Genomic DNA, 19,305 nt, shown 5'->3' with positions numbered 1-19,305 from the left:
TGGGAGATCGCAAAGACGCCTTTGGATGTACTCGGACGCCTGCAGTACTCGACTACGAAAGAGCTCGGGGGCTTGTCAGACTCAGGCCCACGAGACTGCGCACATAGCATACTTTTCCTAGGATAAAGGATGGGACATGGCCCATACCCTACATCTGTTGTAACTACTTGTAGTGTAGTAGAACTACTCATACAGTCGTAAAACTACCCAAAAAGTACTCGGGTAGGACTCCTGGGCTTGTATCCGACTAGGACTTACATGTAACCATATCCCCCTAGACTATATAAGGGCGAACAGGGACCCCCTCCAAACAGGAGATCACCCGATCACCACCTAAGTCAATATAAACCACACAGGACATAGGGTATTACGCTCTTGGTGGCTCAAACCTATCTAAACTTTGTGTTTCTTGCACTTTTGAGTTCCTGATCTCGGCGACACCCTACCTACAAACTCACCACCTCGGGGGTATCCCTCGGTGGGCGTGGCGGTAAAACACCGACAGCCCCCAAGCCTGGGACCTGGCAGAGCTATCGAAAGCACACCGAGTGCCTTGTCATGCCCAGCCCCCAAGCGTGGAAACCAGACAAGCGTGGATAGTTGTCGATCTTGATTCATGGGTGATTGCTGATGAAGCCATAGCGCTCGTCGATGGAGCCACAATGGTTTGTTGATGAGACCTGCCTAGTTGGAGTCAATTCCAACTAGTCGTTGATGGAGTGAGGCCCGCTCCTAACTAGTTTTGTAGTCGAAGTAGTTGTCGGTGGGTTGCCGAGTGTCCTCGCGAGTCGAAGTAGTCGTCAGCGGGTTACCTCCGTGAATGGGATTTCTTCAATGAAAACCATAAAGACCTCATGATCCGGCGAGGAGCTTTTGGCGATCCACCCCTCTTCTTCGTCGGAGGAATTGAGGGGCCTGCCTTCCTGGAATGATATTTCATCGGGGTTGATGGCGCAGAAAGGTGGGCTGAGGTTGGGTAGCCTGGAGGACTCCGTGCCCTTCCGATGCCCGAGCCCGCCCGACCAAGCTCATGGCGCAGGAAGGTGGGATGAGGTCGGGTAGCTTGGAGGACTCCGTGCCCTTCTAATGCCCAAGCCCACCCGACCAAGGTGATGGCGCAGAAAGGTAGGCTGAGGTCAGGTACCTTGGAGGACTCCGTGCTCTTCCAATGCCCGAGCCCGCCCGACCAAGGTGATGGCGTAGAAAGGTGGGCTGAGGTCGGGTAACTTGGAGGACTCCATACCCTTCCAATGCTCGAGCCTGCCCGACCAAGCTGATGGCGCAGAAAGGTGGGCTGAGGTCGGGTAGCTTGGAGGACTCCGTGCCCTTCCAATAGTCAAGCTCGCCCCACCAAGTTGATGGCGCCCTTAGGCCCTTGTGGCCTCTTGATAAGGGCGACGCGTCGCCGTTGAAGTCTGAGTAGTCAACGGAGATGGGAGCCCTCCGATAGACGGTGGCTAGTCCTCCTTCAACTTATAGTAGATGTTCCAAATCCTCCTTCGACTCAAAGAAGGACTTGTGGTACGGTACCTCGGACTGAGAAGAACTAGGTTTGAGGGTTTTCAGGTTGTCGATAAAGTTGTTGATTGCTCGGTTGACATCCATAGCGGGTGCTTCGGGCTGCTTCTGGTTGGAAAGCTGAAGAATTATTTCCGCGATCCCGATGCATTTCGTGATGTTGCGATTGACTCAATTGATACCAGAGTAGATGTTGCTAGGAGCAGCAAAAAAAGTGCGAGAAATCTCAGGGCTAATTAGGGGAAGCTGATTACCGGAGTGTTGAAGGGCGGCCTCTTCGAGCTTGATGCACGGAGTGATGTTGCGGTCAACCTGATCCACTCCGAGGATCAGGTCATCAGCGTTGACCTGTCGATGTTGGATCGCTCTGAGGTGACTTGCATGGTTTCCGATTAGATCAAAAAATTGAATTCAGCCGAGACCGCCGGCAAAGTCGTCGGCGTCACGATGTGATGGTGTAGTAGCACCTCTAGCTCCTTGGTGTCGGCCAGGTGGCTGTTGTAGCCACCTAAACTGTTGGTGATGTAGACCCAGGAGCCAAAAATGAAAGTTGTGCCCTCGTCGAGCACGGTGCTAGTAAAGTCGAAAGATGCCATCGAGTTCTCCAGTGGATGCTCAATGAACACCCTTACCTGGCGTGCCAACTGTCGGTGTTTTACCGCCAAGCCCACCGAGGGATACCCCCGAGGTGATGAGTTGTAGGTGGGGTGTCGCCAAGATCAGGAACTCGAAGGTGCAAGGAACAGAAAGTTTAGACAGGTTCGGGCCGTTGAGAGCATAATACCCTATGTCCTGTGTGGTGATTTGTATGGCTTTAGGTGTTGATCTGTTTGGAGGGGGTCCCTGCCGGCCCTTATATAGTTTATGGGGGATAGGGTTACATGGAAATCCTAGCCAGATATGAGCTCAGGAGTCCTACCCGAGTACTACTCGGGTAGTATCCTTTTATTCCAACTAGTTCTACCATGGTACGAGTAGTTATAACTGATGTAGCGCAAGGGCCATGTCCCATCCCTTATCCTGGAATATGTACGTATGTGCACAGTCCCGTGGCCCAGGTCTGACAATAAGAGCAAGGTATGTTCATCTCCATATTTTCAATTGGTATCTTTGCATATTTCAATTAGCATATGTTCATATGTTCTTGCTCTTGCATTGCATCCAAGCAAGTAGTTGTTTTATTTAGTCCCATGGCGCCAAGTCTGACAGTAAGAGCAAGGTATGTTCATCTCCATATTTTCAATTGGTATCTTTGCATATTTCAGTTAGCATATGTTCATATGTTCTTGCTCTTGCATTGCATCCAAGCAAGTAGCTGTTTTATTTTCACATTTTTATCTCTTGCTTTGGTTATGTTGTCATCAATCACCAAAAAGAGGGAGATCGTAAGGAAAATGGCCCTTAAGCCATTGTTTGTGATTTTGTTGATTGAATAACAACATAACCATTGGGACTAATGATTTGTCAAGATATACCTTTGAAGGTGTTTGTTAGGTTCCAAGGATGTAATGGAAGCCATCCAAATGATCAAGTATGAAAAGATTGCGAAGAAACGAAGCAAAACAAGAACAGGTTCCTCACCGATGCAATTGACCGATTAATACTGTCAACTGAACGACTAAATCGGTCAGGAGAAGTGGGGACCACCGAATTAGTCAGTCTGTACTAAGATTCGGTATCCTTGTTTTGCCTGACCGATTAATTCGGTCCTCCTCAAGCGCACTGAGAGTATTTATCGGTGGTACTGAGCTGAAGTGGTTGAGAATGCATTCACAGATTAATTCGGTCCTCTCAAGTGCACATGACCGAATCAATTGGTCAGGTGTCAGTGACCATTAGCACTGTTTGAGAAGGGATCACCGATTATTGCCTGACCGATTTAGTTGGTTAGTGCTACATTTGCAACATAAAGGGCAACGGCTAGTTTCTTGGTTGTGGCTATATATACACCATATGCCCAGCCATTTGAGATGTGCTTGAACTCAGCGAAGATATTGGCTTGTGTTTCACACACTTTTTAGTGCTCAATCCACCAAAGTGATTAAGAGAAGATTAAGGCAATTAGCATAAGGCTTAGGTCTTGATTAGTGCTAGTTTAGGCCTTTTAGCGTATTTGCTTTAGGTTTTAGCCAAGAGTTAGGTCAGGTTTGCACACCTCCATTGTATCGGTGATTGCACGCACCAAGAGTTGTAAATTCGGGGCTTGTAAGTCTTGCGAGACCCTCCAACCGCGTTTGTGGAGTGGCCGCCGGTAGTTGTGAGAGGGAGGAGAGGCCCTTGGCGTCTTGGCATTTTGCCGAAGCTCTACCTAGTGAAGATGGCGGGGAGCATCCTGGAGAAGCTAGACGGAGACCCACTTGCACGTGGGAAGGCCCATCGGCTATCCTACGAAGTTACTCGACTAGGGAGTTTATGCCCTTGCGCGGGCATTCCCTTGAGAGGGGCTCCAACAACGAGGACCAGTGGAAAGCGTTGCTTTCCGATACCTTAGTAAAAATCGCCATGTCGCTACGTCGGGAGTTTGCCTTCTCTACCTCATTTACTTCGACACTTGCTTTGCACTTACATTCCACGTTTACCTTTCCTAGATTTCCCATGTGTAGTTTGTATGATTGGAACCTAGGGTGCAAAAATTTTGTGCGGTACAGACAACAACACATAGAAAAACCTAGTACACATCTAGATAGATTTTGGAATAGATTTTATATGTGCTCGGATCCTTAGTTTTGAGAACACCTAATTCACCACCCCCCCCCATCTTAGGGTGTCACGGTCCTTTCAGTCATCTCGTCCATGTGGATCGTGTTGCTGCCCTCTTAGTTTGTGCGTGTCCTTGCCCGTTATTGTTCCCAGCCAACAACTGTTAGAAGGACCATCAACGCCGCCCCCTAGCGCCATCGCGCAAGCGCTCTTCTTCTTCAACTCAGGCTGACTGCCCCCCCTCCTTCTCTACCCGACCGCCATCCTCCGCCACCACGGCAGGCGGCACCGGGGGCTGTTAGGAGTCACATGTGTGACTGGCAGTGAAGGCATCACAGAAGCCCAAACAAACCAAACTGGGCACATGGCCATGAAGAAAGAAAATATATAATAAGGAAAAAAGATTGTATTTCTTAAACCGTATATCCAAATAAAATCAAAATCTAATTGCCCCATTGTATTTGTTATCAAAAAAATCTTTAAAATAAGATCACACTTGAATATGTTTAGATGATTTTTTTGTGAAAGATTTTTTTATGAATGTAGAACAATTTTGTTATGAACCGGGAACAATTATTCCAACGTAATAAAAAAATTCTTCTGCAACATGTCAACTCCAGATAATCCGACAACCCCAAACCCTACCACGATTGCCCTGAAACTATAACATGAATAGCCTGAGCGGCGTGGCGAGCAGCGGCGGCGGGATGTCCACAGTGCACCGTTGCCGAGCCTTCTATGACGGATCAAGTCAAGATCGCGCGCGTGACCTTGATTATTCTCGGGCCCTTCTGCCTCCCTCCCGAGGTTGTTCCCAATCGCAGCTGCGACTGGGATACGCCACATCGCAGAGATATTTCATTATTTTTAACCCTTTTTTAAATAATATTTTAAAATTAACCCGTGCTGGATTTTATTTCCACGGCGTGATCCTTTTGGTCATGCCGGGCCGAGTGGCACGGTAAGACAACGTTGTCGCACCACATGCGATGGCGACAGCCCTGCCACGCTAGCCGATGCAGGGCGCTGGCTGGGCCCTGGCTTGTTGCGCCATCGCATGTGGCGCGACAAGGCTGTCGTGCCAAGCGGGGTGGCGCGACAAGTCTTATGCACTTTGAGCAACGGTTTCTAGACTTGTCCTCTTCATAATCACCGGTGCCATAATCAGAACTAAACCGACCTTGAGATGCATCCATGTCACCTTTCAGCCGCTTGGTTTTCCTCCTTCTCTTCTTGTCCTTAACAAGGTCACTATCTGGAATATAGTCCAAGCCATTGTAGTCAGGCCATTGAGTTGGATCAAGGTATGGTTTGAAGCTAGATTCCTAAACTCTCAAAGTGTTCGATCTCTCATGCCACAGGCATAAATAACTCGGTCCCTTTTAGTTAATGCCTCTACACCTTAAGCTATTATCAGATGGGAGCATGGCATGTGTAATAATTGGGGTAGCATGCACGTGCAGTCCCCGATTCTTAGGTCAACTTTATAGTTCCTACCTCCATGACTCTCACCACCTATATTGGTTCCATCAGCCCCACTAATACTATATATCATCCTTTCGGGCCCAAAAGAAGTTCCAGTTTGATTAACAGATCTTAGTTCAGCAGCCTCGATGTGTTCATGTGCAATTTTCCCAACTCTAGGCCAATTTCAAGGGCACTTCTTGCCTTGTTCCACCTATCCACAAAGTTCTCATTGCATTTCTGAAAGGAATACTCAATTATGCCAGCTACTGGTCTACTACGGATACCTTTGAACACATTGTTCAAGGACTCCGAATTCTTGGTGGTCGTAATGCCATAATGCTTCCCTCCCTCGTAGAAAGCTAGGGCCCATTTGCTCTTGTCGGGCATTTCTACCTTCAGCCATTCTTTGCCTCTACCATTCAAAATTTTCTCAAGTCTTTAAGTTTCTCATCAAACTCCTTCTCCTCGTGCACACAACACAATATTTTCAACTTTTTGATGACCTCCTTTTTCTTGTGACGGCACCACATATTGGCTGCAAAGTGCCTCATGCACCACCTATGGACAAGCGGTGGGAAACCATCCAAGTGATCCTTCAAGCAGTTCAATAGCCCATGGTGTCGGTCAGATATCATACAAACTTGCCTAGAAGGACCAAGTACATTGCGTCGAGCTAGCTTCATGAACCATGACCAGCTACCATTGTTCTCACTCTCTGCCAAGGCAAATGCAAGAGGTACAAGCTGCCCCTCCAGATCAACCGCCACAGCCATCATTAATGTGCCCCTATACTTGCCCGTCAAGAAGGTAGCATCTACTAGAATAACTGGACGACAATGCTGGAATACGACAGGGCACTAGGTGAAGCACCAAAACACCCTTACCAAAACATGCTTGTAAACACCATTGTCGGGGAGCATCAACCCTCCAGAGAAAGGAAACCATCTAATTCGGGGATTGAAATAGGCCATAGCACTAAGTACCCAAGGCACCCTGCCATATGATTCTTTCCAATCACCCCAAAACAATGCAATACGTGTTGCTGCGCCCTCCAGGCTTTAGAGTACTTTGTACGGTTCCCACTAAAAGAAAATATGGACTCCATGAGAGAAGGAACTGATATATTATTGTCCGCATGTACTACACCAAGGATACGACGATCGAGATATCTTGCCGTGCGTTAGGCATGTACTTGCTTAGGTTTAGCCAATGAACATGTGTGAGGTTGCACAACTCTTTTGATCTTCCACTTCCTCGAGTTCTTCACCATAGGAGACCAAACATGCCAAAGGCAACCTTCCTTGCACATGATATCGTACCTTAGATTCTTATCCGAATGAACAATAGTGAAGGGCCAATGATATCTGACTGCATAATCTGCCACAAAATACTACAATTCTTGAAAAGTGTCGAAGATCATGCCCCTCTCAATTTGCGGATTCTCACTTTCATTATTGCCCTCCCATGGTACGAATGCAGAAGTGCATACGGCCTTGTGGGTCTTGCTAATATCCTTAGCATTAGGCACCGACGGAAGATCAACATCAACTTGCTTCAAAAGCCGCACCTCATTCTGCATGTAAGAATGGAAAGCTTCATCATCATTATGTGGTCTAGAGGGAGAGCTATACAAGACATCCCCATCCTCACCCCCTATATCACTTGGTTCCCATGCTACGCCGCCATCTTCTACATTCACTTCACCTTCAACATCACATTCTAAGTCACCATCTTCATCTTCAGACCCTAACAATATCTCATCATCATCTTAATTAAGTTGCTCATCCTCACAAATACCATTGTCAAAATCATTGGCAGCAACGCCCAAATCAAAACTAGGTTCACTTTAAGGACTATTTGATGCAAAAATAGGTGTATCATGAGACAGAGATGAGTCCTAGGTCATGTTCTCGACCACAAAGGGTGGGTGATTTTCAAATGTACTAGGTATACGCGATATATCAACGACAACCTCCCAACATACCACATTTGACCGTTCTACCACCTCCTTATATTGATTCCAATGTGACTCCGAGTTTAGCTTCATCATTACATAGTGCAGCCTAGCTTTTCCACAATCAAAATGGCCCCTCAATTAAACTTCATCCCCACGGCAAACAGATTTGATATGACACGACCAACAAGATCTTCGAAGCAAGGAGGGCCATCAAATAATTCTAAGTCTTCACTCATATTCTCAAACTCTCCATTTTCTTTCACAGTTCCACCATGAAACAAACGGATTAAACGGTCCATCTACAAAATACAATCACTATAACCTAGAGTGATTATTGCTATAATTGCTAAAGATTGTGGTACTACATCTCCATTTCTTAGATTGTTAAACAATATTCTAACCTTATGCCTTCATTTTTCAAATTTTAGAAAATATAGCCCAACTATATATGATATATATGCATATCCAAAAGAAAGTAATTACAATTTAATTTAATCCAAGTGTCTTCAACAAATGTATACAAGTATGCACAGCAACATACCATGACAACCTAACTCTCCATGAAAAAAAAAACCACCATACCATGTATACCTAGAAACCCACTAATAATTACCAAAACTAATACATGCAACTAATTTTATACGTCAAATCCGCGGGCAGTATAAATACTACATCCAAAGCAAACATCTAATACAATAAAACATTCATCTATTATGAAATTTTTCCATCACAACATCCTAGCCCTAGGTCACCTAGCAATCCAAGAAACTAAGAAATCAATGGATGAATTGAGTTTTTTATTACCTTCCTTGAAGTAGGGGACCGATTTCCCTACTTTTCCACCCCAAATCGGCTGATTTGGGGTGGATCTAGGGCGGTGGGCGGCAAGCGCAAGAGAGGCGGCGGCATTGGGCAGGAGGAAGGAAATAAGAGAGGGAGTAGGAGGGGGAAGGCTGAGGCTGGCTGTTAAATCAACCTAGTCACGCCATCCTGCTTGGCGCGACAAGCTTGTCACGTCCGCATGCGATGGCGTGGCATGCCCGGGCCACGCCATCCGCTTAGCGCAACAAGCTTGTCGCGCCGCATGCGATGGCGCGGCATGCCCGGGCCAGCCAGCGCCACGTTGGCTGCTGCGCGCCCCCTTCGGCCACCGTGGTAGGGCTGCTGTTGCGCCACGTTGGCTGCTGCCGCGCCACATGCAGTGGCGCTGCCGCGCACCCGGTCCGGCGTGACAAAAAGGTTCGCGCGATGAAAATAAAATCCAGCGCGGGTTAATTTTAAAATATTTTTTAAAAAAGTTCAAAAAATCCATAGCAAAAAGCTGCGATCGTGGGCTATCGGTGGGCCGGCCCCGCTACCCCGCCTCCCCCGCCGGCCGGCGCCTCCGCCATAACCCTCCACCGCGGCCACCACTAACCCGAACCGTCTTCTTCAACTCCGGTCAAGCTCCTCCACTTGCCCCACCTCCTCCGACTCCGCCGCAGCCCTGGCGCCTCTACCACTATCATCCGCCACCCATCCCTGTCCTGCCGCCAACCCCGCCGCCCAGCGGGCAGCGCCCCACTGCCTCGCCGCTGTCTCGACCGATCCCACCGCCGGTCCGGCAACACCCCCATCCCCGGCGATCTTCTAAAGGTCCGGCTGACTTGGACCGCAGCAACCCTCCATCCCTAACCCGGGCAGCCCCTAAACTCTAACCTGGCGGCGCGACGGGCGGTGGCGGCGCGACGGGCGGTGGCGGCGGCGGAAGCTCCTTCGGACCGCCTGTCGGCCACCGGTGGGCCTTCTGCGACGCATCTACTCCCTAACATTCGCATCCCTCCCCAGGTCCGCCGCCCCATCCTCGTCCTCACAGGCTGATCCGTACGGATTTGGCTTCCATATCTCCATTCCAATCTCCCGCTCCAAACCCTAGCAAGCACCATGGCGCCGGCGGCTCTCCCGAACGACGTGGTCGCCAAGATCCTTATCCGCCTCCCTCACGACGACCCGTCCTGCCTCCTCCGCGCCTCCCTCGTCTGCAAGCCGTGGCTAGGAATCGTCTCCGGCCCTGACTTCCGCCGTCGCCTCGGGGCGTTCCACCGAACACCTCCCATGCTGGGCCTCCTCCGTGACTACTGCTGCGCGCACACCCCCCGCTTCACGGCCACCACCGCCTCCGCCTTCTCCTTGCCTGCTGCCGGCGGGCCGGACGACTGCCTCGGAACCGCCCTCGGCTGCCGCCACGGCCGCGTCCTCTTCCTGGCCTCCAACGAGCTGCTGATCATCTGGGAGCCGATGACCGGCGACCTGCGGCGCGTGCCCACGCCCGCAGCGTTCGATTACATCTATTTCATGCCTAACGCAGCGCTAGTTTGCACGGCGAGCGGTTGCGACCACCGTGCCTGCACTGGAGGGCCCTTCCAGATCGTCTTCATGTTCAGCAAATCCAATGGTGGCCCAATGATCATCGAATCGAAACGGTGGCTGAGCTGTGCGTGTACTCATCTGAGACTCAAGCGTGGGATGAAGAGCTGACCACAATCTACATCGACTCCATTGTCACAACAAAGCGCAGCATCCTTGTTGGGAGAACTCTTTACATCCCGTTCAACTTGGGCTACATCCTAGAGTACGACTTGTGTGGGCTTGACCTGGTGGTGATCCAAATACCGGACCTTTTGCTTGCTGAATTCAAGGGAAATCTTATGCTTATGCCGGTGCAGGGCAGTGGGGTGGGAATCTCTGGCATTAAGGAGTCAACTCTATCTGTGTGGTCGAGGGATGCAAGTGGCCACGGTGATGTAGGATGGGAACAGAGCAGGGTTATTGACCTGGACCCTCTGCTCCCAGCTGCAGACGACATGGAGCTACTTGGATTCGCTGAACAGGCCAATGTCATTTTTCTTGGGACATGTAATGGCATCTTCACAATCAAGCTCAACTCGGAGCTGGTTAGTAAAGTGTGCGAGAAGGGTGACTCTGAAATGTTGCTTCCGTTTATCAGCTTCTATACTCCAGGTACTATGACAATCCTTGGCCATAAGTGTTTGTAGTTGTTAAATTAGTCAGTAATTTCTTGTCAAGTTCAACTTCTCCTAATTTTTGTAGTGTGGGCTTGATAAGGGATAGTATATGTGTATCTTTTACTACACTGCTAAGCCCATTTGATAACTTACTTTTCTAGCGTACCATGTCAGTCATCGTTGGAGCCAACTCAAAAGTTTCAGGGGGCTATTTTTGTGCCCTTCTAGATTAGAGGGATGAATTATGGGTTCTTCCATCCTTAAGCATTGATATGGATCACAATGTTCTAACTGCTTTTGTTTGTTTTTCATAAAAAGAGAGAGAATCCTGCCCTGTAGTTAGAGAAGAAAGTTCATTGCAAATCTCTCACAAGAAATATGGGGAAACCACCTTAGCTGATTACACAATATACCACCCAGCTTAGGCAGAGACAAATGGGACATATACAGTTGAAAAACAAGACAAGAACGAGAAGCGACCGCTAAATTCAGAACTACTAAGAAAAAATGCATGATTTCTAAATTGCCAAGAAAGCATAATTTTGTTGTTTAATGGTTTCCTTCCTCTTCAGTGCCACCAGGGCATTATGCAATGTGCACTTTTTCCTAAAAGATTTAAGCATTTTCTTTTTCTTTCCATGCATTCTAATTCTAATTTCTTAAAGATTTGCGCATGTCCTGAAGAAGGAACTAAAACATTACAAGGGATGTTGAGACAAATCTCATACAGATTGGGCCTCACATTATTTATGTCCGGTCAGCTTATCTAGTAGCCAGTTGAAAGACTCAATGTGTTTCATCACAAGAGATGTTTGAGGCCTTCCGTGATTGCCCTGTGACCATCTCAGACATAAGGATCGTTAAGTCTTTGATTCCCAATCCTCCCATCAATTTGGGCTAGCACACCATGTTCTAGTTGACAAGACCCCACCATGCCCTTGTATGAGGGCTCTTCATGGCCAATCGGTTCTTTCTGAAGCTCTGACCAGCAAATGGGAGATGATAGGAAGTATGTGGAAATAGAGGATAGCGCAAAATTCATTAGTGTCTATCTTGCTGACAGTCATGTGACACTTAATTTTACATGTGTGTTTGATGGAAGGTTTTGCTATTTACATGGAAAATTCAATCTTTATGCTATTGAGGATGTCATATATGTCCATCTCTTTGTCTTCGCAAGGTTTGTACTTAATCTAGATGCTTCACCAAACATTTGCAGCATTTCTTGGATTGTTCTTACTTTTGTGTCCAGGGTGTGAAGAGTGCAGCGTGATTGGCATAACCACATAAGTGTGCCTCAGTTTTAGGATGTTTTTCTTCATCAGTTTTAGGATTCATACTTCTGGAATTGTTAGCGAAGATGAAAAGAGGAGGAAGTCTGTCTACTGTCCCTAGTCACGCATGAAAGATTGGTCTCCTATATTTTCTGTTTTCTTTTTCTCAAATCTCCCTGATTTTCTGTTAAGTAGCACTTCTGTATTTGATGAGATGATGGAGATCCAACCTCCCCGTGTTTGGGCAAAGCCTTGATTACTTGAGACATACAATAGGATAGCCCCAATCATAGTCAAATGTTTCCAAACCATCCAATTACATGAATAACAGGGTTGGTTCTTTGATTGGATTTTGGACTTTCAAGAAATTATCAAGGATGCTCTGCTTTCTTATAAAGGCACTTTGGTTGACAGCTGCTAAGCTCTGCAAGTGTCAAACTATTATGTTTGCTAGCAGTCTTCAAAATTTTTGGGTGGAACTGTGCCACAAGCTATTTTGTTGATAGCAATCACCTTTCATGGCGCATCTCCTTTAAGATTGATAGTGGCATTGTTCACCTGGAAATGGTGGTCTGTAAATGGAAAAGCTGATTGATTGCGGCTATGCTTCTTAGCTTCTATCAGTTCGTTTCTAATTATATATCTGAGATGTATGAAACATCTGGACTGCTTGTCCGGTAACCTATATGGTCTGTCTTGCAGGTACTGGCTCTTTCCTGGCAGCATACACAGAGGCTTGACTCAATTAAAGGAGAAAAACTACAGCAGTTCGTCAGGGTGTCTGTAATTTTGCAGCACATACAGTCCACCTAATGGGTTAAACTCAAAATGTAGCTGCTATTATTCTTAGATGATGAGAACACAGTTGCTGATAACAATTTACTATTTTCCTCGCAAAAAAAGATTACAGTTTACTACTATATAACTTCGAGAGCTAGGCCAGGAGCAAAGCCTTTAGGCTTGTTGGGTGCCCGCAACTTTGGCTTGGCTTTTGGAGCCTGCTACGATCTTATCCGATCCTTATTTCTCCAGCACTACATTGGCAGCCTGGATCTCTGTAGGCCGCATCAGGTTTTGAATATCTGCAATATCCATGGCTCAAGAGTTTTTTCAAGTTTGTTGTGTGTCTGTAAGCAACCAATCACATAAGACTTTGTCCAGACACTGGTATGTCTGACTCCCTCCTTCTAAGAAACAAGTTAGTGTAGGGTTCAAAATTTGATCTAGAAAATAAGTCATTTATCCTTTTTCAAAAAATGCATGTCCATGCAAGAATCAATTAGTGCTAAATATAAGTAATAAATAGGGCAAACATAGTTATTCTACTTTCTTATTAATCTATCGTAGAATTTCTAGAATGACTTGTATTTTGGAACTATTTCGGAACGGAGAGAGTATGCTTTTCAGCAGGAAATTGAGCGTAGGATGAGCACAATGGAGATGTTCTATCTGTATGACTGTATGTCTGTCTCTGTGTTAACAGGTCGTGAAAAAGGTCATTGTGGAGTGTTTTACTGCTCAAACTTGTGGGTGCTCTCGTTTGTATCTGGAGTGTTTAAATCCTAGTGCTAACGCATAAAATACTAAATATTAGCATTAGCACTTTTAAGGAGTGCTAATGAGGGTGCTAAAATTTAGCCAAAATTTAAAACTACGGGCAAAATATTTGATGGAAAAAATGCTAATGGGTGTTAAACTTCAGCATTTGGCATTAGCACCTCCAAACAAGACCTATAATAGCAGACTCTACCGTGGAAACCCAGTCAAATCGAAGGCTAGCTTTCTACTTTACGGCCATTTGATATGCGGAAGAAATAAATAGTGACCAACTGGCTTTTTTTTTGGTAGCCACCGGTGCCAGAAGGCACAATTATTCAATACTACGTATTCTGTTTTTTGTACATGTGATGAAGCTGTGTATAAACTACGATCGAAGTCCGATCATGTCATTGTTTGACCTGACCAACGGAAGTTACACTATGTATTGCGTTGCAGCGCGAGCGCGAGGCCGGCGGGCATGTGCAACACGTTTCCCCACATGTCAGCGCATCACGTTGACTCGCTCGCTTGTCATCGGTCGTCGCAGTGGTCTTATACAAAAGGAGGAGAGGGTTCCAACGACAGGGCTTCTAATTCCCCACCAGGCACCTGAAGCCGCAGCTGTGCACGTCTTGCCCGAGTGCTCGTTGCTAGTGCTGCGCCTGCCTGCTGCGTTGACGACGTCGTCCCTTCATATGGTTCCTCCTGCTGGTCCCTGACCTCAGGCGTCACGGGCCGCCGCGGATCATCACATATATATACGGATAGATCCAAGGTATTTAATATTTTGCCACGTGAGAAAATTGAAACGAAATGTCAACGCCACATGCACGGTGCAGTGCTTCCTTTTTTTTCGTTGCATTGTTGTCCCGGTCAGAAGGAACTTAAAACACGGCGTTCTGTCACGACTCGTCCCGTAGCAGTCCTAAAACATATGTTCGTTACTGAGAAACACGGCTTCCTTCTTTCAGTAATATACGGGACAAGCATCTCAACGGCCACAAGACACGGCACGGTTCATGTGCGCAAGCGTGCAGCACGCCCGGCTGGCTGCGAACCGCCACACGCGATGCTCGACTCGCCTCCAACCAACACGGCTCCCGATCCCCACTAGCTGCGGCCGATAAGAGGACGCGCGCACACCCCACTCTCGGTGCTCATCACATCGCTTGACACCTCTCCCTGTCCCAATCGAACAGTGCATTCAATTCGTTGTGTCCCCCTCCCTCCGATCCTGCACGCGCACCAAAATAAAGCCGGTCCCGTGGTGTCACGTATCTGTCCATGGTCATAGCCTGCCTCCGCGAGCTCTGCTCCTGCTGCTGCCCCGACGCCGACTCCGAGCCTGTCAGCCAGGAGACGCCGTCGACGATGGCGCCCCCGGCCGCCACCGCCGGCGTCGACGACCAGACCGCCGCCGCCGCCATCACGCACCGCACCCTGGAGGTGGGCACCGGCGTGCGCCTGCACGTGGCGGAGGCCGGACCGGCGGGCGCGCCCACGGTGCTGCTGCTCCACGGCTTCCCGGAGCTGTGGTACACCTGGCGCCACCAGATGCGCGCGCTGGCCGCGGGGGGCTACCGCGCCGTGGCGCCCGACCTGCGCGGCTACGGCGGCTCCGACGCGCCCGCCGCCGGGCAGTACACGGCGCTGCACGTGGTGGGCGACCTGGTGGGGCTCATGGACGCCCTCGGAGAGGAGCGGGTGTTCGTGGCCGCGCACGACTGGGGCGCGCTCACGGCGTGGAGCCTCTGCCTGTTCCGCCCCGACAGGGTGCGCGCGCTCGTCGCGCTCAGCGTCGCCTACACGCCCCGGAGTGCCTCGCGGAGGCCCGTCGACGGGCTCAGGGCCCTCTTCGGCGACGACTACTACATCTGCCGGATCCAGGTACTGTGTATACGTGTGCGCGCACTTAATTATTACGACATGTTATGCAAGGATGCACCTCAGCTCGCCGCCATGATGCTTCCTGTTCGGGCTACCTTTGGGTTTCTCCTTGATCTTTCTCGTCAATCTATCGCCTGTGTTTAGTTTTTACAAAACAAAAACGTTGTTTTCACTAACCTTGCACCGTTGTGTGCTTTTCACTACTCTGTATTGGTAATTGAGCTGATCCATGCAGTTATACTTTGCTTTGTCCGCTCTGTGGTTCCTTTCAAACGGTAGCTTTCATATGTGCTTTTGCAAGTCTCCAACTATGTACAGCTAAGTATGGCCCTTGGCCCCTTCATCTCCATCACCATCCACTCCACTACTTCACAGGGAATCCAAAAGCTTACTGATATTTTTGAATGGGACTGTCTATTTTCCAGGTGTCCTGTTTCTTTAGTTTAATCATGACTCACGTTATCATCTACTACTAGTAGAGACATAGGGCGCCTGCCATGCTAATCTACCTCCTCCTTTTGCTTATTATATATATACTTTTTTTAATATTCCGATTCTTTGGGGCAACCATATCATCCTACTCCAAATTAAGTACCGCTTGCATGCCAATCCAAAGGTTCATGTTGAAAGCACGTTCCATATATTAGTTAGTTTTTGGCTTTCAATGATCTCCAAAGTGGCAGTGGTTGTGAACTGTGACCACATAAAGCAACGCATGCATGTTGTTAATCTCTTTCCTTCATCTTCTCGACATGAAAAAGCGTGTGATGTGAAGCATCAACCAAAAAACAATCAGCCTTTATTAACATGTTGCGCGTTAGTGCTATGTACGCTTTCTTTTGTCCGTTCTCCCCAGTTCCTTGCACGCTTTAGCCTTTATACATTCTTTCAGGTATAGTATGGTGTTAAGCCTATGCCAATGCTTTACCATGCTATATTTTGCTTAACCACTACTGTACCGACAGCTATAGACTCGATCCATATCTCTCGTCTCCATCTATCACACCATCATCCTTTTCATTGGAAACCTGAAAGAAGCCACAATATTTACGACATCTCCATCCTTTAGCAAGCTACAAGACGTGTGCTAAAATGGTCCAACAATCATCTGTTCCTAGCTATAAACATCTCCATTTCTCCATATTCCATTTAATTTTCTCCATCCTTTAGCATACCAGTATCATATTCATATAATGAAACCCACTACTTATTAACAACTAATTCTGAACCCTAAACAACTAATTTATTCTAGTCACAAGTGCTTTAGTCATTTTGCCAATATTCTTCCATCACATGCAATATCATCACATTATATATTCTTGTCACGGACACCAAATATATAGTTTTTTTTTCTCTCTCAGTAGCTTATTAACACGAGTCAAACTCGCAATATCTAATGTTTAGGGATGCAAGTTATATATATTTTGGGTCATTGGGTTGACCTAAAATGTTGATAAAATGAGCTAGAATGGCATTTTGCGTAAATAATTTGAGAGGAGAAATGAACTAGAGTGGTATGCAGCGTAATTAATTAGTTAATCAAAAAATACTATTAGGTATCCACTTGCATCCTTAGTAATATCACAGGCTACCACATTACGACTTCAAGGCTCCTAGCGAGCGACTCTGATCCGACTGTACATGGCCTTACACATAGTACAAGAGAAATTGTCTCCAATGAATCAACTCTAACTTGTGCATTTCTACACAAGCTTTCAGTGTTCCATTTCGGCAAGAAATCTCTTCTATCTCTTTTTCATGCAACTCTCGTCAAAATGTGTGTTACCTAGAGAAATCAATTTTTCCCTCTAGTATCAATATCACATCAGATATTCTTGCTTAGCCTTGTTCATGTGCTCAAGCAGTCTCTTTGCACAACTCGACCCATCATGCCGTCCTTTTTGCTCGACTACAAAGAATACAATACATTGATGGCAAATCTTGGTATTTGAGGCACAAAAATGGTACCATGTGGCATTGTGCACATGCCAGGAAGGTTACTAGAGCTTTTAATTAGTAACTAAAAGCAATGGATATGATACACAGGAGCCTGGAGCAATTGAAGCTGAATTCGGACGCCTTGGCACGGAGCTGGTGCTCAGGAAGTTCCTAAGTTACCGCAGCCCCGGACCGCTGTTCATCCCGAAGAGCGGGTGGGGCTCCCCAGATGATGAGGTGCCACTGCCGAGCTGGGTAACTGAGGAGGACCTCAAGTACTACACTAGCGAGTTTGAGAGGACCGGCTTCACCGGGGGACTCAGCTACTATCGTGCCCTGAATAAGTAAGTTGGCAAATTTAATTTATTGCTCCCTCCATTCCATTATAATTTCAGAAGTGAAGAAAGCAAATACATCTGCAAAACTGAAGTGTTGGTTCTTATTACTATTTATTATTTGTTGTTAACCATGAGCTACTTAAAGTTATACCATTATGTGAATTGTCATTTTCACATGCCAAGATAATAAAATGGGGGCCTTTTATGCATTTAGGACATGGGAGCTCACATCACCCTGGACTGGAGCTGAGATAAATGTCCCAGTCAAGTTCATCATTGGAGACTTGGATTTGACATATCATAGTCCTGGCATACAAGATTTCATTCACAGGGGTGGCTTTAAGAAATTCGTTCCACTTCTTGATGATGTTGTCGTCATGAAAGATGTTGGGCACTTCATCAATGAAGAAAAACCAAAGGAAGTCAGCGAGCACATAATAAGCTTCATAAAGAAATTCAATTGATGCTAATTTTTTAATGATGGTTGTAATTAGAAATTTGGAATTGATTTTCAGCTTGTTGTGTCGTTGATCTAATGCCATTAAAATGCCTGTCAAAACTGTCCTGTGTTTCTCTCAGTGGTGGATCTGTATAAATTTATGATGTTTGATTGAGAACCTTGGGGTGAAGTTAAATTATTATGATATGAATAAAACTTTGTCTTGTCCATCTTGTATTCATTCCACGCAGCAGCACATTCATATATTCTTTCAAGTCTCACGGAACCATACCCATATAATAGTTAGGCTTGACCCTTGAGTTTCCGTCACTATTGTTCTCCTTTTAGTTTAACCATAATTCACTTGAGTTTCCGTCACTATTATTAGGTTGACATGGTGCGCCATGCCATGCTAATTTAGCACCCTTTTGCTTACTGCCGTACGCGTTCAGTAAAAATAGACGTTGACTCATATTTTGCTAATCTCCTGTGTTCCAATCTACTTAACAAATGTGAAGTGTTTCCTGCTGTATTAATCGTCAAAATATCATACTTTGCAGACCAAAAAACGTCTGAATTTGGGGAACTCAACATAGATATTGAAATGCTTGAGAGCAGTTCAGACACCGCATTCTCCCTGAAAGGTCTTCAGCTCCTGGTCAACGATCACAGAAAGCCAACATCCAATAGTACGCTGAGGCACCGCCGCCACCCCCCCCCCCCCCCCAACAACACACACACACAAACGGCAGCGGTAAATTACCCTTAAGGAGAAATCTTGATCGTTTTTACTGGTACCGTCATCTTCCTTGGAATTACTTGCACGCCGATCCAATGGTTCATTTTGAAAGCACGTTTCACTAGTTTTTGGTTTTCAGAATACTCCAGAGTGCTAGTAGTTATGAGATGCCACCACATAAAGCAACATACTTGCTGTTAATATCTTTTATCTGTCTTTATAACATGAAAAACCATGTGGTACCTTGGATTACACAAAAACAATCTGCCTTGGTTAACATGTCGTGCGTTGTGTGATGTGTGTTTTCCTTTGTCTGTTCTATGGTTCTTTACACGCTTGCACTTTTATATTCTTGCAAGTCCTTCATGTTACATGACTTTAGTGGGACTGCGACATTCGTTATATACTACTGTGCCGATAGCTAGCTAATAAACTCCCTATCTTCTTTTGTATATTGCCATACATTGCACAGGAAACATGAAAACATCCACGATATTTGTTTCA

At 46.7% G+C, this 19,305-nt stretch overlaps 2 protein-coding genes across 4 annotated transcripts; both read left to right on the top strand.

Annotated features, from left to right (window-relative positions):
* The first annotated feature begins 8,977 nt into the window (after window positions 1-8,977).
* Window positions 8,978-12,960, top strand: LOC112887041. Of its 3 annotated transcripts, none has more exons than XM_025953114.1 (2): window positions 8,978-10,642; window positions 12,624-12,960. In XM_025953114.1, exon 1 carries the CDS (start codon window positions 9,566-9,568, stop codon window positions 10,157-10,159), a length of 594 nt encoding a protein of 197 aa, XP_025808899.1. In that variant the 5' UTR covers window positions 8,978-9,565; the 3' UTR covers window positions 10,160-10,642; window positions 12,624-12,960. The 3 variants fall into 3 exon arrangements, with proteins under 3 accessions (XP_025808899.1, XP_025808900.1, XP_025808901.1); XM_025953115.1 differs by lacking the exon at window positions 12,624-12,960 and adding an exon at window positions 11,900-12,318; XM_025953116.1 differs by lacking the exon at window positions 12,624-12,960 and adding an exon at window positions 11,313-12,318.
* Window positions 12,961-14,488: 1,528 nt separating this feature from the next.
* Window positions 14,489-18,295, top strand: LOC112884082 (epoxide hydrolase A-like). Its single transcript, XM_025949401.1, has 3 exons — window positions 14,489-15,347; window positions 17,394-17,629; window positions 17,838-18,295. The coding sequence occupies exons 1-3, from the start codon at window positions 14,745-14,747 to the stop codon at window positions 18,085-18,087; spliced, it is 1,089 nt and encodes a 362-aa protein (XP_025805186.1). The 5' UTR covers window positions 14,489-14,744; the 3' UTR covers window positions 18,088-18,295.
* The last annotated feature ends 1,010 nt before the right edge of the window (window positions 18,296-19,305 follow it).

The sequence above is a fragment of the Panicum hallii genome, chromosome 3 (genome assembly GCF_002211085.1).
Source record: "Panicum hallii strain FIL2 chromosome 3, PHallii_v3.1, whole genome shotgun sequence".
In the NCBI taxonomy this organism is placed as follows: Eukaryota; Viridiplantae; Streptophyta; class Magnoliopsida; order Poales; family Poaceae; genus Panicum; species Panicum hallii.
This window is presented reverse-complemented; position numbering and strand designations above follow the sequence as displayed.